A 22,570-nucleotide genomic window follows, 5' to 3' on the forward strand; every position below is an offset into this window, starting at 1 on the left:
GAGAGAGAGAGAGGAGGAAGCAGGCTCCTCGCTGAGCAGAGAGCCCGACGCGGGGCTCAATCCCAGGACCCTGAGATCATGACCTCAGCCGAAGGCAGAGGTTTAAGCCACTGAGCCACCCAGGTGCCCCTAAATGAATTTTTTTTTCCCAATTTTTTTTTTCCAATTTCTAATTGTTGCCAGTATACAAAAAATAGACTTTTTTTTTTTTTTTAAAGAGAGACAGTGCATGAGAGCAGTGTTTAGGGGGGACAGCACAGGGAGAGAAAGAATCTTAAACAGCCTCCATACCCAGCACGGAGCCCAACATGGGGCTTGATGACACAACCCTGAGATCATGACCTGAGCTGAAATCAAGAGTTGGAAGTTTAACTGAGCCACGCAGGCACCCCCACAAAAGATCTTTCAACACTAATCATGTAACTTCCTATTCTTTTGAGGACTCCTTAGGATTTTCTACACAGATGATCCAATCACATGAAAATACACAGTTCCATTCCTTTCCTATTTGTAGGACTGCTTTTTCTTGCTTTATTGCATTGGCTAGGACCTCATGAAAGAAGTGCTAAGAACCAATTTTCTTTCTTCTCTTGTTCCTGACCTGAGGGACAGGGCCAGCTACATAACTACTGGAAAGGGAAAAATGAAGTTTCCCTTATTCAAAAAGCAGGAAAAAAGAGCCAATGAAGGTACTAAAATACAAAGCTTTGTCCTTTCCTCTGTGGTATTTCCTTTGTCATGGTGATTTTTATTTTTTATGCAACATTGGTCTAAGTTAAATTTAAAAATTATTAGCATGGATTTTCACCATCTTTACATTGTACAATGCCAATTTTAAATGCAAATACAAGAGCACATGACACATATGTAGAACACTGAAATGAAACAGTGAGTAGCTCCACGTGTATAGGTTCATATGTGTATTTTATTCTTACCAAAACAGTGGAAACACTGTACAAAACTAAACTTATTTCATTTGATATGCACGCACTCTACTAACACTGTCTACTTTACCTTCAGCTGACTAATGAAGGACTGAAAAGAAAAGGGACTATGGTTTCTATCTTTCCTTCCATGCCACCAATTTCTGCGTTAAATGGTTGGCTAACACAGGGAAGCAATGTGGGTAAAAAGAGATGTTCTTAGAATGCCACTGAACTTCTTTCCACATTAGAAGCAAGTTCTAGTTTGAACAGAAAGCAAGGCCCCTCAGGGTTGTCAGGATCTCCACTTAGTTGTAGATGCAACAAAAGTTTATTTTGTACTTGTTTTGCATCTTGCTGAACTCCCAGACTCTAGGAGCTCCCCCAGAATTCATGCTATTGGAGCTCTGCAAACACTACAAGAAGATGGACCAAAGAATGGAAGACACACATACTGTGCATATTTCCTCTGTACCCAGGCATGTTCCACTGTCCCAGTAGACTTCAATGACAAAACAGAAGGTCAGAGATAACGTCAAGAATTTCAAGATGGCACAAGTCATGTGCCCACAAAGCCAAGCCTGCTTAGGAGGAGAGAATTCAGATTTTCACTATTAAATAGGATGTAAGTTTTTCAGAGCTGCCTTTTTTCAGGTCAAAGAAATTTTCTTCTGTTCCTAGTTTGCTAACGCATTTTACCATAAATGGGTGTTGAATTTTGTCAAGTACTTTTCCCACATTTATTGAAATAATCATGAATTTGCCTTTTTAGTCTAATATGTTGAATTATATCAATGGACTTTAACATGTCAAAACATTATTTTCCTTTGAAAATCCCTAACTGGTCATTATGTGTTACTCTTTTTACATACTGGGTTTCATTTGCTAATGTTCTTTCGAAGATTTTTACACAAGAGCTATTCGCCTAGGGGCGCCTGGGTGGCTCAGTGGGTTAAGCCGCTGCCTTCGGCTCAGGTCATGATCTCAGGGTCCTGGGATCGAGTCCCGCATCGGGCTCTCTGCTCAGCAGGGCGCCTGCTTCCTCCTCACTCACTCTCTCTCTCTGCCTGCCTCTCCATCTACTTGTGATTTCTCTCTGTCAAATAAATAAATAAAATTAAAAAAAAAAAAAAAAAAGAGCTATTCACCTATAGTCTTCCCCCACACCACGTCTTTTTCTGGTTTTGATATCCAGGAATGCTGTCCTCATAAAAGGAGTAGGAAAATGTTCCATCCTATTTTCTGGCACAGTTTGTGTAGAATTGATATTATTCCACTCTTAATTGTTTGGTGGAATTTAGCCTTGACGTCACATGGAACTGGAGTGCTCTTTGAAGAAGGTTTTTAAGTTCTTGCTCAATTTATTTAATGGATATAGGACTACTCAACTTTGTAGTTTATATCTCTCCAGTAATTTGTTCAATATATCTAAGTTGTCAAATTTGTTGGCATATAGTAGTTAAAGATAATAATATTATCTTATTTTTCTGTTAATGTCTGTAGGACCTAGAGTCATGTTCCCATTTCCATTTCTGGTATTTGTAATTTGTATTTGCTCTCATTTCCCTGATCATCTAACTAGAGATTTAGCACTATGGGTTTTTCAGAGAACCAGCTTTGGATTCACTGTTTTTTATTATTTGTCACCATTTTCTGTTATATTTTTTTAAATTCCTTCCAACTTTTTACTCTGGATTTTTCTTAAGGTCAGAGCATAATTTATTTTAGACCTTCTTTATTTCCCTCTTAATACTACTTTGCCTACATTGCACAAGTTTTGGTATATTTTCATTTAACTCAACATTTTCTAATGTCTCTTGTGATTTGTCTTGACCCATGGGTTCTTTAGGTATTGGTTTAATTTCTAAATACTTTATGATTTTTCAAGATACAATTGTTATTTCTACTTCAATCCATCATTTTTTTGTCAGAGAACATACTTTGTTGTATGCTTTTAATCATTTTTTAATGAACATTTCAGTGCACCTGAAAATAATGCATTTTCTGTAGATGGGTGGAAGGTTCTATAAAACGCTTTGGTCTAGCTGGTTGTTCAGATTGTTCAAATGTTCTATATATTTACTAATTTGCCTATTTGTTTTACCAGTAACAGAGGAATGATGTAATCGTCAAATATTATGGAATTGTCTATTCTTCCTTTTAGTTCCGTCAGTTTTTGCTTCATGTATTTTGGAGCTTTGTTATTAGGTACATATGTATTTAGGATTATGATGAATTTTTGATGAATTGTCTCCATCATTATGAAATGTCCCTCTTTGTCCCTGGTAATGTTCTAGATTCCCAAGTCCCATTGTCTTTATGTTTTGCCTAACAGAGCCAGCCAAGCCATCTTGCATTTGATTAATATTTGAATGGGATATCTTTTTCCATCCTTTTATTACATTTAATATGGGTTTCCTTATAATAGCTTATAGTTGGTTCTTGCTTTGTTATCCATCTGACAATATCTGCCTATTAAATGGAGTCGTTACATTGCATATATTTAATATTTTCATCGATATGGCTGAATTTCAACTATCAATATTGTCTATTTGTCTCATTTGTTCTGTTGCTTTTCTCCTCTTTTCCTGCATCTTTTGATTTTATCATTCTCCTTTACCTCCTTTATAGGCTTATGTGCCATACTTATTTGTTACACTTTTTTAACGGTTGCTCTGATATTTACAATACACATCACTAACTTAATAAAGTCCACTTCAAATATTCCTTTACCTAAAGTATAAGAGAATTACAATAGTCTATAGTCATGTCTCCTCTCTGGTCCCTTGTGCTGTTGTTGTCATACATCTTTCCTCTGGGTTATAAACCTCACAGTGCATTCTTCATATTTTTGCTTTAGATAGTCTTCAAAAGAGATTAAATGAGGAAAAAAGGACTTTCATATTTTCCCACATATTTACCATTTAGTGTCTCCTCGTTCCTTTGTACAGTCCAAATTTCTGTCCAGTACATTTTTCTTTTGATTGAAAATCTTTCATAAATACTTTTTGTAGTACAGTTCTGCTAGTGATGAATTCTCTTTAGTTTGTCTATAAAAAAAAGCATTTCTTGGGGTGCCTGAGTGGCTCACTCAGTTGAGTGTCTGACTCTTGGTTTCAGCTCAGGTCATGATCTCATGGGTCATGAGACTGAGCCCCATATTTTTTTTAAGATTCTATTTATTTGCCAGAGAGAGAGAGAGAGCGCAAGCGAGCACAGGCAGACAGAGCAGCAGGCAGAGGCAGAGGGAGAAGCAGGCTTCCCGCCAAGCCAGGAGCCTGATGAGGGACTTGATCCCAGGACACTGGGTTCATGACCTGAGCCAAAGGCAGCTGCTTGACCAACTGAGTCACCCAGGCGTCCCGAGACCAAACCCCATATTAGGCGCCATGCCCCGCAGGGAGTCTGCTTAAAGATGCTCTCTCCTTCGCCCTTCCCCGCAACTCGCACATGCTCTCTCATGTGCACACTCTCTAAAATAAATACATCTTTTAAAAAGTATTTTTTAAGAAAAATATTAATCTCTACCCCCTCTGTGGGGCCTGAACTCATGACCCTGAGATCAAGAGTCACATGCTCTCCCAACTGAGTCACCAGGCATGCCCCCCTCAAACATATTTCACCTTCACTTTCTGAAGGATATTTTTGTTGGGTATAGAATTCTAGATTGACCATTTTTATCTTTCAGTTTTGTTGTCTTCTGCCTTAGAATAATTTCTGACCAGACATCTGCTACCATTCTTTTTCCTCTCTATATAACATGTCTTTTCATTTTCTTTCCAGTTTTCATGAGTTTCTCCTTATTACTAGTGTTAAACATTTCGATTATGATGCACCTTGATGAGATTTTTTTTTTTTTTAAGATTTATTTGTTTGAGAAAGAGAGGACGAGAGCACCAGCAGCAGGGAGAGGCAGTGGCAGACTCTCTGCTTAGCAGGGAACCCAGTATGGGACTTGATCCCAGGACCCTGGGATCATGGCCCGAGCCAAAGGCGGCTGCTCAACCGACTGAGCCACCCTGGCGCCGATGTGATTCTCTTTAGTTTTGGTTTTTGTATCTACTTGAATTATGCTGTGCTTCTTAAAATATGGATTTACAGTTTCAGACACAACTTCAAATATTTTTTCTGTCTTCCTTTCTGGGACTGCACTGCTCCCCACGGACTACAGATTGCAGTCAAGGTCGTCTTAAATGTCTGTTCAGGTCTTCCACTTCAGATCCAAAATTACCTTCTAGTTTTCTCTCTTACTATCTTACCCAATTCTCCAAAGGATCTCTGTTAATATATGTTTATCCTCTAGACCACTGCTCACTAAAAGTTGCCTCCATCTCTTAATACAGAGCTCACAGTGGAGTTTGCCCTTCATGGCCCAGCTCAGTACTGCCTCCTCCATGAGCATTCTCCCTCTCAAGATAGAAAGAAGTTGTATTCTTTGTACTCTCATAAGTCTTATGTGTCATAGCGGCACTCTGAGGGTTTCAGGACATCCTTTCAGTCAGTTTGGGGTGAGCCCCACCCTCATGCCCAGGAAAAGGAAAGGTGCTGGACCCAAATGTCTCTGTCTTGGGAGTAGAAGTAACGATTATATCAAAATGTGCCTATGAGAGACTTTCCTGAGGGAGAAGGTGAGCAACAGTATCTTACGAAGGAGTGAGTCAGGCAGAAGCTCTCCTATTTCCAAAGGGAAAAATGAGCCACACTGCAGATTAAGTCAATTATTCTGAGCCAGAGGAAATACCCGTAGAGGTATTTACTGTCAGATCAGTTTCTCTCAATACAGCCTCTCAGGAGTTGGGGAGAAAACCACGCCAGCCTCTGACTTCCTTCTTATTCAGCCAGGGGAGCAGGGGCAGGCAATCCTGTCCCAGGAAACCACACAGCTCCTGGCTCCAGATCTCAGAGGAGAGAGCCCTGGCCCCAGGACAACAAACCTTTCCCAAGATTGGGAAAACAAAAGCAAGTTTAACCATGCAACTGAGAACAATTCCCCAGCAAAAATCTAAAACCTAAGGCCACCCCAGTTTTACACTGGAAGCTCTTTCAAGGTACAGAACTCCGGACCATCCCCTCCAAGTGTGCCCACCCTAGGTCACCCACCTTTCCTTGACCGCCACCTCCTGTTCACATCTTCTTCACACAACCACACACTCAATACCCTTCCACTTGAGTAAATTCCTCATAATACCCCACTAACCCTCATGTACCCTTGTCACCCCATATCCCAATGCCCACTTACCCCTCCACCCCCAGCCCTCTGAGGCTCTCCCATCTCCACATAAGTTCCTGGAGGAGAACCACACAGGATACGCACAAACAGACCCTCCACCTTCCATTTACTGTACCTGTTACACGTCCCTGCCTTATCATATCAGCTCCCTTCTTTGAGGGGATGGAAAAGAGCCAGCTTGAGAACCAGGAGACTAGTGCTACCCAGAGGGGCCAGGACACCATCTCTCATGTGACCTCCAGGCAAGTGACCTCCCCTCTAGGCCTCGGCATCTTCTCTCTGAAAACAGTAACCTCTCCAAGGCCGTCCCCACCTGGCAGAAGCAACATGCGAAGCAGGGGACAGAAAGCGGAAGGAACAAGGTCCTTTTAGCTGCAAATTTGTAAATTTGGGCTCAGCACAATTTGTAAATTCCACTCAAGCAAAATGCAGTTTAGCACCTCTCCCTGAGGATACATTTTCTGGTTTAACATGGTTACCAATAAACGCAAAGTAACACTTGCATGTGAGCAGGGCTTGGTGGTTCACAAAGGACTTGCACTCATCGTCTCCCACCCTCCTCGCCACAACCCAGCGGGCTGGTCCCCAGCATCTCAGCAAACCTGTGAGGCCAGCGCTGCTCTGAGAGCTTTACCTACGATCACTCACGCAGAGGCTTAACATGGGCGGCACAGCCCGGGCTGAGCAACTTGACCGAGACGGCAGAGCTGATGAATGGCAGACCCAGCCCTGGAACCCCAGCATCTGGCCTTGCATTTGGCTCTTACTCATCAGGGATTCGCCCCTCTAGCCTCCTCACTCAGGGAGGAGCCAACCAACCCCTGGAACATCAAAGGGCTTGCCTCAGATGCCAGCACCCAAAGAAGACCATTGTGGGAACACAGCTCCCATTCCCTGATGAAACAGTGATGAAACAGGCAAAGCGTGAAGAATGTCAGCACAGGCAGGAAAGGTGGGTACTGCGGGGCCCCGACTCTCCATAGTGCCCTGGGTGGCCAGCTCCCAGCTCGGGTCCCCTCCATCTGCACAAAGTGCCACCCTCTCTCTCTTCTGCCCGGCAAGTTGATTTGTGCTGATGCGGGTGCCTCTAAGTGCCCCACTCGAGACCGGGGCCGCAGCAAGTGCCGGGACTCATGGAGCACCTCACCCGCGGCCAGGGTGCTGCCGTCCACCTCCCCGACCCCTCCAGCCACCCCCCCTCAGCCCGCTGGGCTGGGCCTGCACTTCCTGCTCCGTGGGAGTCCCCCATGCTGTCACAGGGAGGCATGGAGGCTGCAGGAGCAGCTCACCACACCAGCCCGGCTCTTCCTCGGCTTAAGGAGCAGCCACAGCTGCACACGAGAGACACAGCATGGACCTCGGGTGGGAACCCCTGGCTGCTGCAGGCTGCAGGTATATGTCCCCACCTTGAGAGGGAAACCGGGTGACGGAGAGGAGGAGCGAGCGGGTGGGCATTAGCGAGGAGTTAGTTTCAGTGATTTGCATAAACGTATGAATAATCTCTCAATCCTAAATGTGCATATACTCACACAAATACGCAAATTCATAGGAAGTTCTCTGGAAGTACACACACACAAAACACTTGGTAGCGGGGGCCTATGGAAAGGGGAGCAGGGGCCGGAAGTGTGTGGGGGGGGGTGGCTTTCGCTATTTATAACTATTTATAGCTCCTGCCTGGGTCGAATCATTTCTTACATCAAGCACTTCACACAACACAGAAGAAAATCAATCTTCGTATCTATCGATTGATAAAAAGGGGCCCGATGTTACCAGTAGGCATCCTTGAGGGGTAACATGGGCAATATTTTCCTATACTATTTAGTCTATTCCGGGCTTTCCATAATGGGCGCATTTGTTACTTTTATATTAGACTGAACCATAAGCAATGCAATTACCTTTTTTTTTTTTACAGATTGAAAGTGGTTGGATTTTGGTGATTTCAGATGATCCCACCTAATCATTCATGCATCAACATTCAACAAATATTTATGGAGGCACCACTCTGTGCCATGCTCATATTCAGACAATTTTTTTGGTTTTAAGTAAATAAAGCAAGCTGGGTGCCCCTTGTAGGCAGGACCCCAGATTACTCATTCCTGTAGCCCCAGCACCTTGCACAAACATGGATCCAGAGCCATAGGTGTTTGGCTGACCAAAAAGAAGAATGACTAGCTAGATGGACCACAGATGGCCAGCAGCAGACGTGCGAATGAAATTACCCAGTCCAGGTAGTCAATATCACACGCATCATCCCTGCAGGAAACGACAGCAAAGACGGGGATGGGTCCGACTCAGGTTAACTTGGAAGTCACACTCATCTTGGCTATTCTGGCGGGTCACGGAATCAGAGAAGCAACAGAGAAAGGAGACGGCACAGGGGCGTGCAGGCTACAGAATCATGGCCAGGGGTTGTGGGCAGCCCAGGTTAGCTAACACACCCTCCAGGCTTGAGCAGCAGTCCCCAGCTGCACGGTCCTTTGGAAGGGCTCCTCTGCCTACCCCCCACTCCCTTAAACAGCACAGCCAGGCAGGGGAACATTCCAACAGTGTCCGCCGAGCAGGCATCCAGCAGCAGTGGGTTTCTCTACATTACAGTAAATATTTGCGGAGACTATAATTCTTTCCTGAAGGTTTGATCCCTTAATTGTCCAAGAGCAGAGACCACCCTCGCCACCAAATGTTAAAGAAGAGCTGTAGAAGGATGTATGCCACTAGCACATGTGTCCTGAGACAAGGCAAGCCAGGCAGGCTCTTAGCAAGGCCGGGGGACGAGGTCTGTCAGACAGGAGCCGGTGCTCCCAGGCACCGCGTTTCGATTTGCAGGCAAAAGGTGCCCAGCATCCTGTAAGGTCCAAAACCCTCGTCTCCTGAGGACTTGTTGGAAAGGTAAGGTGGCTTCAGCTGAGAAGACTGAGGGGAGCGAGGTGGCCAAATTCAAACACTGGAAGGGCTGCCGGACAGGAAGCAGGAGGCAGGTGCACATCTCTCTCGATATAAACTACAACTAGGAACAGACGCTAAGAGAGGGAAGGAAGGGGCGCAGAGAGAAAGGCCAGGAGTGCAGGACAGCCCCAAAGTCCTGTGAACCAATACGCCAGAGGAGGCAAGACCATCTGTCCCTCTCAAACTTCCTGGCCTTTCGTAGCTGGCAGGATCATCTCTGGAACTCGCCTGCATTTCTGCTCCAACTTTTGGAGTGTTTCCCCAGAGGCAGTTGTGTTTAGTCCCAAACCTGGGTCTGTCCACTGTTTTTTTGGTATCATATTTACATAATTTAAATACAACCTAAATGGATAAAGTTTGAGTTTTTAAAGAAGGCAATTGTTTCTAAGGAAAGTAAAGTGAATATTTTGGAAAATTTTGAGTGAGCAGCTAGAAGAAACTGCTGATAAATTAGAAGTGAGCAAGATACCAGCAAAAATTTGACCAAAAAAAGATCCTAAAAATCTAAAACTCTGGGACACCTGGGTGGCTCAGTCTGTTAAGCGTGTGCCTTCATCTCAGGTCATGATTCCAGGGTCCTGGGTCAGCAGGCACCTGCTTCTTCCTCTGCCTGACACTCCCCTGCTTCTGTACTCTCTCTGACAAAGTCTTAAGAAAAAAATACTCTAAAATTCTGTATCTGGATTATTTCCAACTGACCCTCAATCCTCTCTCTTAAGGAAACTGGAAGTTACAGATGACTTACCCTCGCTCTAAGGAACATTAGCTGGACGGAAAGGAAAGATCTTCCCCTCAACAAAAGACGAACAAGCGATGATACAGCTAAATGTATTCAATTAAAATAATGTTAAATACATATAAATGTATCTGCATACATACAATTGCTTTGCGATCTCTGGATTCTACTGACTTTTTAAAAAATTCTACCTCATTGCATTCTTCTTTACAATCGGCAAGTGTGTATTTTGAGGAGTGTTGACAAATACAAACAGCTATGGGACTCCATCCACAATCACGACCCGGAACATTTTTTTTTCACTCCAGAATGTTCCATCAGGGTCCATCCAAGTCTGCGCCCTCACCCCACAAACAGTCCTGCTGAGGTAGTGTGTCTCCTACCATGCCATATTGAGGTCATCTGTTGACCCCCAGCCATCCAGCCTGGGCTTTTACTCCTGTCACATACAGTGGAATTTACTCTCTCGGTGTATAGTCTATGTGCTTTGGCACACAGTTGTGTGGCCACTATCACTGGAACTTTGCACACTCACTGGCCAGCGACCCACCCCTATTTCATCAGGCAAGAGCACTTTCACTACATTTGGATCTAGAAGACTTGAGATGAGCCTACACTGCATTTTCAGTGCATGGTCCTGGGCATTCGTCTACCCCCATGCCCCTCTGCCCTCTTCTCTTCCAGAAACAAGAATATCAACTCAGAGTAGGTATGAGGACTAAAGACATTCAGCAGATTAAGAAGTACTCTAAAGATCTATGTAAATGTCCTTTGGAACTAGTTTGAACAGCGTCTTCAGACCAATTAGGCTGTTGGTAAAGAAAGGGAGCTCCCCCGCCCCAGAAAAAAGGAAGCAAAGACTAGAGAATGGATTGGGGCATCCACAGCCTGTGTGTTGGACCATAAGCCCCACAACTCTTTCCACCCCAAGTCCAGTGAGAAGTCTTAGGCGGTATGTGTCACTAATACTGGTGGAGAGGAGCATAGCAAGGCCACCCAGGATCAGGCAGGATGTCCCCCAGCCCCCAGGGTCCCCTTTATTCCCAATAAAGAAACCAAGCACCACATGGCTCAAGTGATTTGACCCCAGGAGAATACATTTGATATGACTCCATCCAAATCTGTTCTGGAGACTTTCTTCACCCACGCATGACCTACTCTTAATTCAGTCCTCTCCAAATAGGGAAAGATACTAAATGAAAGGCCAATGCTGTGAGGCAAATCCAAAAACAAAAACAAAAACCCCCGCATCAAAAGTACAGAATTAAAAAAAAAGTACAGAATTCTTTGTCCTCATGGGAAACCTCAGCTGAAAACACATTCCCTCTAACATTTACAAGGCAACAACAACAATGACAACAAAATGGCGGCCGAGCTCCCCTCCCCTCCCAGAAAGGGGGTTAAGTGTCCAGTGACCAACCAAGATGCCCTCTAGACATCTGGAACATGGAGCTGCTCTTCTCTCCCCTGGGACTGGCCCAAGCTGCTTGAAATTCCTCTCTATCAGAGCCAGGAACAAGGCCAGCCCCAGCCGGAGCAACAAGCATGGCTAGCACTGGCAGTGAACCAGCCCTGTGCTGGAAGGCCACGGACACTGGTCACAGAGATAGATGCTGGACAGACAGATTAAATGATGTACCGAAGAGCTCACAGCTGGCAAGCTGGGGAACCAGGATGTACTCAGAGTCAAAGGTGGGAAGCCAGTTGCCTTTACAGATTCCCAAAGCAGCAAGCTCATGGGCAGGCCAGGCTCCCAAGGCCCCTGTACCAGTTTATAACTGTAGAGGTCAGCTGGAGACCAGAGGCTACAGAAAGGAGAGGAAACGCTCCCTAAAATGGCCAGGCTACACTGGATCCTTCCTGAAATAAAGAGGCAGGGTCCCAGATTTGTTCCCAGAGGTGGGCAGTATAATTTACCATCCCAATTTTTGGGGTGGGAGGAGGGTAGTGTTTTCCAGAGTGCTCATGAAGGATCAACTACAATCACATGTAGGAGTTCAGGAAAAGAGCTGAAGAGGGCATCGTGCCCCTTTGCCAGCCATCAGAGGGAGGCTGTGTCTAATGGCGTCATCCAATACTGGGAAACAGGCCGTAAGGATAGCAGGAGCAGAAGGAACAGCTCCCAGCCCCAGCCTGAGAGGATGACCCACCCTCAGCAGCACTGGATGCCCTGTGCTCAGATTCCCCTTCAGGAAATTATGGATTTGGTTTTTTAGGAATTGGCAGTCAATTTGTACGAAAAAACAGACATGCATAGTATTCTCCTCCTCAGGAGGATGGCAAGGTCCATCTATCATCATCACGCTGGTGAGTAAGCCTTGGGCTGATCAGTCAGTCTCTTCAGAATCTGGCCAGTAGGGATCAGTTACCCAGGGCCCAGTCCCACTGAGTGGGAAACAGCCTTCCAGAAGCAGTCCAGAAGCTCATCTAGAGCCAAGCAGAGAAATGGGAGAGGCAGCTGCCTGGCCTTATGCTGCCAGATCTCACTTAGCTGGACCCAAGTTACACTGCATAGGGAGCAGTCTTGAAAGGACATGGGAACAAGAAACCACAACCATGGAAATCTTGTAAAGGTTCAAATCCAGTTGCTTACTTTGGGGTTTTGAATGGGGGTAAAGGGTGGGGTGGGAATTTTTCTTAAACATGTCATTTTTGGTTTTGTTTACAATAAAGAAAGTGTTCTTGAAGAGAGGAAAGGGAAAAAAGAAAAGCCTACGTTATTAATCAAAGGAAATTTCTTCACAACCACAAAGAGGAATTTTGCTGGAAGAAATGGCTAAAAACCTAAACAGAGAAAGGAAGACACGTCAGACAGAAAATGGCCAGGAGGGAGCTCAAATAGTCCAACTTTATACCTAAAGGAACTAAAAGAAGAAGAACAAAGCCCAAAGTGAGTAGAAGGAAGAAAATCATGAAGATCAGAACAGAAATAAATGACAGAGACTGAAAAACAAAAATCAATGAAACTCAAAAAACTGGTTCTTTCAAAAGTTTAACAAAATTTATATACCCTTAGCCAGACTCTTCAAGGAAAAAAGAGAAAGGACCCAAATAAAATCAGAAACAAAAGTCATAAATGATTCCACAGAAAGAGAAAGGATTGTAAGAGAACACCCGGGGAAAATTATACGCCAACAAATTGGCCAACCTAGAAGAAATGGATAAATTCCTAGAAATATACAGCCTTCCAAAACTAAATCAGGAAAAAATAGAAAACCTGAACAGATTGCTAGTAACAAAATTGAATCAATAATCAGAAAACGACCAAAAAATAAAAATCCAGGACCAGATGGATTCACAGGAGAATTCTACTGAACATTTTAAGAAGAGCAAGTACCTACTTTCCTTAAACTATTCCAAAAAAATAGAAAAGGAATGAAAGCTTCTAAATATATTCTTATTCTATGAGGCCAGCATTACCCTGATGCCAAAACCAGCCAAAGACACAACAAGGAAAGAACTACAGGCCATTATCCCTGATGAGCATAGATGCAAAAATCCTTAACAAAATATGAGCAAACCACATTCAACCATACACGGAAAAAATCATCTTTCACAATCAAGTGAAATTTATTCTAGAGATCCAAGGATGGCTCAATATTTGCAAATCAATCAACACAATATACCACATCAACAAAATGAAGGATAAAAATCATATAATCATTTCAATAGATGCAGAAAAAATATTTGACAAAATTCAACAACTGTTCACAATACTCTCAGAGTGGGTTCAGAGGGAACATACGTCAAGGTAATAAATGCCATACATGAAGAATGCATAGCCAACACGCTACTCAATAGTGAAAAACTGAGACCTTTTCTTCTACAATCAGGAACACCACAAAGATGTCTACTCTTGCCACTTTTATTCGACATAGTACCAGAAGTCCTAGCCATCGCAATCAGACAAGAAAAAGAAATGAGGCATCCATATTGGTAAGCAAGAAAAATTATAGAGGACACAAAACAATACATAACCAGGGACCTCAGTAGGAAGCGGGGAGGGGCATGGATGCTCTGTGCTGGGGACTCTTCCTCTGACTATTCCCTAGAGCTAAGTCCTAGGCCCTCTTCTCTCTTGATTCTACACACTTTTCTTGGACAAAACTCACCCTCCCCATGGAGATGGGTGCCATTTAAATGCTGATGATTCCCAAATCTGGAACTCTAAATGTCTCTAAGCTCCAGATCTTGAATATAGGGCCTAGTGTTCAATAATTACCCACTGAATAAGCTGATAATTCTACGTGGATGTCCCATGGGCACCTCAAACTGAACTCATCTTCTCCAGCCTGTTTCCATATTGCTGGATGGCCCCCATGGCATCATGCCCGTATGACCTCAACAGTCTTGTAATCAATCAATCTTGGCCTCACCCAAGTCCATCAAAATGACTCTTCAGAATGTAAATCAGACTCCATCTGCCCCTACTTAAATTCCTTTGATGGACCTCACCACTGTAGGAACAAAGCCCAAATCTGACTTCTCTACACCTTGTCTCTCCAGCTCCTGTAACCCACTTATGTTCCTGTCACATAATGATGCTCACCAGTCCCAATCAAGAGCAAAACTCCTATGACTCTGCCTGGAAAGCCCCATTCCTATTATTCCCCCTGGAAAACTCCTACTCATCCTTCAAAACCCAGATCAATGGCCAGCTCCTTAAGAAGCCTTCTTTTTGCCTAGGTAGGTCCTCACTAACAGGACTTGTACCAAGAGGAAAGCTTCTAGAGGGAAGGAGCTTCTAAAGGGAAGGAGCCAAGTTTTCCTCTCCGTACACTCTCACTAGATCACTGCTTGCAGTCCTGATGAAATATCTGAGAGGTGGTGGAAGGAATGAAGTTTCTCCTTAAACTACAGGAATAGCAGAGGAGGTGAGATGGTAAGAGGTCTAACTCGGCTTAGCCATTCTTCTGTATGATCTCACACAAATCACATTTTTGTCCAAAGAGGAGATTAGAATTAAGCCAACAGGATCTAGGACTCATTTTGGGGGCTCCTAAGAACCCTCCTTTGTTGCTGCTTTTCTCCTCAAACAAGCAGCAAGGGAGTATGAATCAGCACCCCCTGAAAGGTAATATAAATCTTGCTTTTAAAAATTCTCAAATCACTTGGATTAGCACTAAAACATTCCCATCTTGGATCGAACCAAAAATTTATCAAACTCTTCACGAGATGATAAGGAAGGAAACAAATGTAAAAGCAAAGCAGGAATGTATGTATTCAACATTTACAGAGTGACAGTCACAACTGAGGCACCACAAAGAGCTGAAAAGGAATTCAATCATTCTTAACATCTCCTTGAAATAAATGACAACCTGCTAAGACAGACGAATCCAACATGTTTCTGAAGCACGTACCTGAGCAAACTCCCACCTTCTGGGAAAGGAAGACAAACATCAGAGCCAGGCTGCCAATCTAGCCGATGCATGGACCAGGGCTGGAGGCAGGGACAGCTTCCCCAGGAACTGGCACAGAGCCCTGGACAAAGCGGGTCTGCATGTTTGACTAGAGAACGAAGTCTTCTCAAAAACATAAGGCAAGCCATAGCCCATGCAGATGAACTATGAGCCACTGTCTCTCTATGTGCAATGCAGTTTCTGGAACTTTCTGAAAATCTTAGAAATGATGAATTTCACAGAGAAGCAATGCCTTAAAGTTCTATACACCCTGCCTGGATCACATCTCTAACTCTGGAAGCAACCTGTGGTCACATGGTATTTTTTTTTAACCCCCCCCCAGACTCATGGATTTCTTTCATCCCTTCTCCCAGCACACCCCCTGTGCCCCCCTGGTTTGTGGGTAGCCTCAGAAGATGCCTGGCCTCTATCCCTTCCCTCCCGATATAAACATGCCACTCTCACATCAAGGGGTAGAATCCGTTTCCCCTTATCTTGCATCCGGCTTAGCCTTGTGACCTGCTTTGACCACGATGACTAGTCTAGCCTCTAAAACATTCTAGTAGCTTCCATGTTCTCTCAGGGACCACCACACCTGTGAGGAAGCCCTAGTGGAACACACAGAGAAGTCACGTGAGGGAGCTCCGAGGCTCCGGACATGCAAGGCTTCCTAGAGCGTTCCAGGACAGCATTCTCCTGGATGCCGAAGGCTGAGGGCCAGAGTCAAGACAGTGACCCCAGTCGGTGCCTCGGAAACAGAAAAACTGCCCTGCTGAGCACAGCCGACCCAGGGACTCATGAGACAGTAGGCTCTCGTGTTGAGACTATCACAGAAAGGGTAAGAGAAACACATAGTCCGTGAGCACATACGTGTGCGGGAAGGCCACTGAGAAAAGGGCCGCCCCACACTGAATTTCCTAGAGAACCAAAATATTCAAACAAGTCTTTACCCAATTCTGACCCAAAAATGTTTTCAGAGAGCAATACCGCGCCCCATCTTACACGAGATGTAATTCAGCGTTTTCCGGATGAGCGAGTCAGCCTGGCACACATCAGTTAGACACGGTCCCGGAGCACAGCAAAGGCTCCAGCAGCCACAGAAGTGCACAGGCTCTTGGCTGCAACCCCCATTGGCCCCCCCAGACCACAGTGCTCTTGACCCACAGCGCCATGCCTGCCCCCAGAAACACCTCCTCCTCCACGTTGCTCCTTGGAAGGATTGTGAGTTAAGGAACCAAGAATCCTATCCCGACTGGAACAGGGCTGAGGATAGCTAATCCAAGAGGTTCTTTTAGGACTGCAGAAGACAAGGAACACTGTAATCCCACCGACCTGAGTTTGAATCCTGCTCCGCCACCGGCTAGCTATATGGCCTTGGACAAGTCAAGTCACTCGTCATGCATTTTGGTTTCCCTGTCTGTAAAATGAAAATGATATCCACCTCCTGCTGGGAGCTCCTCAACAGAAACCCAGGTGGAGCTCAGTAAATGAGGGCACCTGTGTATACTCCACGTCCATAGGCCTGGCCCTGAACGTGGGCGTGAGCCCTGAGCACACACATCCAAGTGTCGGTCTGGATGACACCCACGGACGCCTACCCCCAAGAGTGCATATCAAGAAAGGACAGGGGAGGGAGGTTGGCGGGGAAGGTCCGAATATTTATGCAGGCTTGGAGCACCCTAGTGGGATTTACTGACCAAGAAACTGCAGGATGAGCGTCACCTTGGAGTCCCGGCAAGTCCATCTCAAGGGGCTTTCAGGCAGGCTGTGAGGCAGACCAAGCCTGGGTGTGCGTGTATGTGTACACACATATGGATGGACGTACAACATGTACCTGCCCACAAGGCGGGCCTGCCGGGGGGCAAAGGGAGACCGCAGCACAGACACTGGTGTCTAATCTAGCCTGCTGCTACCCAGCTACCCACCAGCGGCCCAGCCCCGGGCTCTGGTTTCCTCTCCAGGGAAGCCCACTAAGGATAAAGCACAGATTTAAAATAAACACGAGGGATTGGACACTCACGGCTAAAGCTCTGAGAGGCAATGCAGCCAGCAAAAGGCAGGGCCCACCGCACGTGCAGGACAAGGACATACTGGAAAAGCTGTTTCCACATAGAGAAGGACCCAAAGAGGCCACAGAGAAATGCAACCCAGGACAGGACTGAGGGGGTGACGTGCTGCAAAGGTGTTTATGTGTTCGTTAATTGACTGTTCTTCCACAGTTGGATTTCTATACCTCCCCATCCCCTTCGAGGCCTTTCCTTATTATTCAGATGCCTAAAACCTGCCCACCTGCACACTCTGAGGGGTGGGGGCAGTGGATGGCCGTTTCTGTCCCGCTCTGGGACGGTGGCAGAGCTGATCCGGGGTTGGCCTTGCTGCCCGTCCCCCCACATTGCCTGCACCCATCTCTTACCTTGATGCCTCTGGTGGTTCAGGCCATACGGAGAGAAAGAGGCCTTCAGGGAAGCCCCGGGATCCATCCTGCCCACCCCCTGCACCCACTTTCTCACTCCCCAGTGACCCTCCCCAGTTACCCGGCCCCTCCATCCCTCAACCTCCCTGGGCGTCGGTTTCCTCATCAGTCAAATGGAGCTGGTAACCATCCAGGATTGAATGGGAGGATGTGCATAGAACCCTAAACTCCAGCCCGCCAATGAAGGCATCTGGAAGCATCAGCCCTTCCACAACACCCCTACTGTAGCTGCCTCCAGCCCCTTGGAGCCGAACATTCCTTCACAGGGTGAACAGTGAATGGTCTAGGTCATGGTATGGGTGGCGGGAATTACACATCCACGGCTCTGTCATGTTCTAATTTGTAAGGAAAGGTCTTAACAGGCTATTAATTCCAAGAGGAAATTTTGCTTCCAAATAACCTTTCTGCTATGAAATAAAGCAACAAGTGATTTTGTAAATGTTGTTCCTTGTCCCCTAACCTGTCACAGACTCTTTGCTCTAACACCCCCATCAGATGCTAATAGGTCCTGAATGCATCAAGGTCTCAGGAATGGTCGCTGGTCTCAGGAATGCCCCCCATCACCGTGGCTGTATTTTCTGCCCTTCCCCCTCCCCATCTTCACCCACTGGCTGCTGCCTGGTCCTGCCCTTGACCCCCTCCTGCTCCAACACATCACGTGGGGTGGTGCAGGGCAGCAGAAGGCAAGTTGTGCCATAAGAGACCTAGTGGTGCCAGGACTGAGGCCAGGAAAGGGATGTAGAGAAACCCTGCCAGCCACAGCTCAGGCTCCCCTCCACCCCAGTGCCTGACTGTGATTATCGGATTCCTGTTAGTCGCAACCCTGCAGGTTAAGGCCCATCCCTCTTGCCCAGTAATATTACTTCACAAATAAAGTCCCAGCAACACCCCACCCGACAGCCAGATTTCACCTGCTCTTCCTATCGGAACCCCAACCTGCTTGCCTCCCATGAGAAGAGCCAGGGGCCGGCTGCATGACTTGCCCGGGACATGTGGGCTACTGTGAGGACTCCCCCCCCATCCCTCTGTCGATCCCCAGCCCCCATGAGAGCAGAGCATGGGTTTGAGAGATTAAAGGGTGCAGAGAAGGCAGAAGCAACAGAAGCATTCTCAAAGCCCCCAAATCCAGGGTCTGCTTCTAACCATGAAACTTAGTTCACACTCCCCCGCCCCACAGGCCCAGAAGGGAATTCCTGGCCAGAACCAACAGGTGATGGGCAAAGAAAAAGAAGACGGGAGGCTGCAGGTAAGAGACAGAAAAGCAAGGAGGGGCAGGAGGTCTGGAGTGCGTGCCTGGTGTCCCTCTGGCTGGGCATCCAGCTCCCCCAGCCTCACATCCCTGCCCCGCAGCCCCTGGGCCAACCTACCCTTGATGGTTGTCCCATCCCAGGAGGTAAGCTGGGCCCACCAGGGCCGCCGGCAGGTGAGTGTCGCTTCACTCCACAGCTGGAGGACAGCTGGATGCAGTGTCCTCACAGCACACCCACACACACACACACACCTGGGCTGTTTCCACCCCATCCAGAAATACTGAAGGCGGCGATTCTGTGACTTAAGGAAAACTTTGGCGAGTGAGCCTGGGAACCCAGGCACCTTTTAAAAAGTCACAGGAGTTCCAAACAAGTGACTCAAACTTCTGGAACACAGCCTACTGAAAGCCGGGGCCTCTTGCATTCTATCTCAGGCTCCCAAATGGACCTCGAGAGCCACCTCCTCCTTCCCCACCATCCCCCAAAGCCACAAGGAGGGCCCTGCCTCCACGTCAAGGCCATGCTCTCCTGGGATGCTAACGTGGTTATCTTCTATTTACTTATTTCTTTTCCTGTTTCTTAATCTTTTCGGGTTTTTGTCTCCTCTTAATAGTGCCCAAAGGATACCAGCAATCCTGGGTTTAGCATCTGAGGCTCCAAAGGATGGAATTTTTGCTTTGCTTCCTTAACGGACAGTGAAGCACGTGGGAGACTCATGGTTCAGGGGCTCCAGCAGAGAGGAAAATGCCCGCAGCAGCTAGGAACGGTTCAGTGTCAGATCACAGACCCCAAATGCTGCCATGTCCACCTGCCTGTCTGCCCCAGTCTGTGCTTCCTACTGATTCCAAGCAGCAGGGCTCCCACATTCTTCCCCAGACAGCTCCCAGCAGGGCCCTTGACTGGCAGAAGCACAGGCTGAAGCCGACCGACCCAGAAGTTGAGACAGCGACGGCAGACCCAGGTCGTCACTTTATGTGAACGGGGTGTTCGGAGAAAAACAAAGGACCTGTTGCTGTACCCACAGGGTTCAGATGCTGCCCCAGCCCAGGGCTAGGCTTCTGCAGAACGAGAGCACAGAGCTTCCCGAGTGAGCACAGTGTGTGAGCCAGAATGGAGGAACAGGAAGAATTTGGGTCCAAGAACCCAGAAAAAGTCAAAACTGCAAACTTGTGTTTTCCCTCTAACCGAGGGGGAGGCGATGGGACAAGCCCCACAGGGTTCTTGCGTCAACGCCCCACAGTCCCACGGGGCCCCTGGAGACTCAGCCCTCAAGTGCAAAAGACCAGGATGATGGCTTTGGCCGAGATGCAGCCAGCATCACAATAAAGTAGGAAGATCACTGAAACTGGAAGTGAGAAATGGACGCTCCGGGCACATGACTACTGTACCGACCGATGGGTCTTAGGCAGTTCACTTCCCATCTCGTGCATAAAGGAGGTAGCAGGATGATGGAATTTATTAAGCCCCCCCCCCCAGACTCCTCCCAATGGGTTACCAGATAAACACGGAGGCTGAGAATGGCATCTCCCAGTCTCTACAGCCCCGCAGCACCTCCAGGCTCTTGGGTCCTGGGCAGAGCACGGGGCTCTTAATTAAGCTGAGGCCAAAATTCCACCCCTTCCAGCAAAACACGTCCTCAAAGAACTAGCAGACCTTTCACCGCCGTGGCCAGCACGACTGTCCCTGTTTGTGTCCCCACACCACACCTCACGTCATCTAAGTAATCCCCACACCCTGAGCTCCCTGCGGCACAAGCAGGATCTAGGGCCATCACACCTTCAGGTCTCCTAGTGTGTCTTCACCCACATTCCCTCTGATCTTGGAAATGAGCACTAGGACAGACAGACAGCCCCCACTTGACAGAGAATCACTGCATCTGCACGAGTTAGACAGCTGCTGAAGCTAACCCGTGACAGGCTAGAGATCAGAAGCCAAGGGAGCTCCTTTCCCCACAAGAGGTCTTTCTGGAGGGATCAAGGGCAGGGACTGGCTGGGACATGGCTGAAAACTACCGCCCCAGGACCAGGCCTCATAGGCCTTCCTGCCACCCACTTGGGCAGGACACCAGTGACACAGTGGCCCTGAGGCCCAATGTCCGGACATCCTCCACTCCCTCAGGCCCAGCACAGAAAGCTCTAGCGCCAAGCCCAGGGGCTGCGGGAGAGACGGTCTTCCTGCACAAGCAGCTGAGATCCCCAGAAGCACGTACCCACCCCAAAGCATGTTGACTCGAAGGCCAAGAAAACAGTGCCATCCCACCCCGGAAACTGTGGCCACTCTGGATGAGAGCTGGCGGGAAGGGAAGCCCCAGGGCGGGACCCGAGGCAGGACTCACCTCCCTCAGCAAGTGCGTGCCCTTCAGGCCATCCTGCTGCTGCTGGGCCACGGTGACCCCCAAGACGAGTGTGTGCACGACACAGGAGACCACGGAGATGATGACGATGGGGCTGAGGCTGAGCGGCAGCGTGATGAAGAAGGAGAATACGAAGAAGGCCTGCCAGCCCACGGTGTCGCTGGCCGCATGGGCTCCCGAAAAGTTCAGGCCCAGGTAGGAGAAAATCTGCGCGGTGATCAGCAGCCACAGCAGGTAGGGCACCACTTTCCGGGTGACCCGGTCCGGAAGCAGCCCCTTTTTGCAGAGCACGAAGAGGAGGAGGTCCAACAGCAGTCCCATGGCGGCCACGAGGAGGGGAGCCAGCTTGTCGCTGGAGAAGACCACGGTGCACATCACCACCACGTAGCAGTCAAAGAGGGCCGCGAACACCACCAGCACCAGCAGGGTCTCGTGGCGCTGCCGTTTGAAGTAGGTCTGATACAAGTTCTCCAAGGACTCGGGCACGAAGGTCAGCCGCATGAACCGAGGCAGGCAGAGGCATGATCCCGAGTTCCGGACCGAAATTTCGTGGGTCCGGCCCACCCCGCGGTCGGGGTCAGAGGGCAAGCTGACCGAGTACTCCGCGGAGTACTCGGCCGAGTACTCAGGCTCGGAGAAGCCCTGGTTCCTCGGCATCCTGGCTGCGGGCTGCTTCTACTGGCCCAGGAGAAAGGGAACGGGAACGGCGGGAGGGCTCCGGACTGGGCCACCTACCAGGGCTCTCAGAGAGCTGGGGCAAACAGAGGGCCAGCCACCTCCCGCAGCAACGCACCGCAGACCTCCAGGGCACAGGTAGCGCGGGTCATCTGGAACTTAGAAGGACATGGCTAAGTAGAAACACCTCTGCTTTCCTGCCTGGGGTTCCGCACGACCCACCCCACCCCTCCTGAGAGGATCGCTGCGCACGACGCTCCAGGACCAGGGCCTTTTCCAGCCACCCCCACACTCAGGCCACCGCCCGGCCACACACACACACACACACACACACACACACACTCACACTCACTCCTGTCCTCGTGGAACAGCTTCTTGTCCCCGGCTGGCCAAAAGGCCTGGCCACCTCTCCACCCCTCACACTCCGGGTCCGTCTCTGTGTCATCTCTGCTCCCTCAGTCCCTCACTTCCTCACCTAAAACGCCGCCAGGCCCAAGCCTTAGAAGCGGGAGATAAAACGTGCCCGAGAGCAGCTGGAACCATCCTCGGGATTCCCGAATCTTCCTTCTGTTTACTTCCTTTTCCCAC

General features: G+C 47.8%; 1 protein-coding gene across 2 annotated transcripts in view; it reads right to left on the minus strand.

Annotated features, from left to right (window-relative positions):
* ADCY3 (adenylate cyclase 3) overlaps nt 1-22,570 on the minus strand; it is a 77,396-nt gene that overhangs the window by 54,530 nt on the left and 296 nt on the right. For both annotated transcript variants that reach the window (XM_059405248.1, XM_059405247.1), the window contains exon 2: nt 21,290-22,140. In XM_059405248.1, the coding sequence (XP_059261231.1) occupies nt 21,290-21,964 (675 nt within the window). In that variant the 5' untranslated portion in view covers nt 21,965-22,140. The remainder of the gene's footprint in view (nt 1-21,289; nt 22,141-22,570) is intronic.

The sequence above is a fragment of the Mustela nigripes genome, chromosome 7, assembly GCF_022355385.1.
Source record: "Mustela nigripes isolate SB6536 chromosome 7, MUSNIG.SB6536, whole genome shotgun sequence".
NCBI lineage: Eukaryota > Metazoa > Chordata > Mammalia > Carnivora > Mustelidae > Mustela > Mustela nigripes.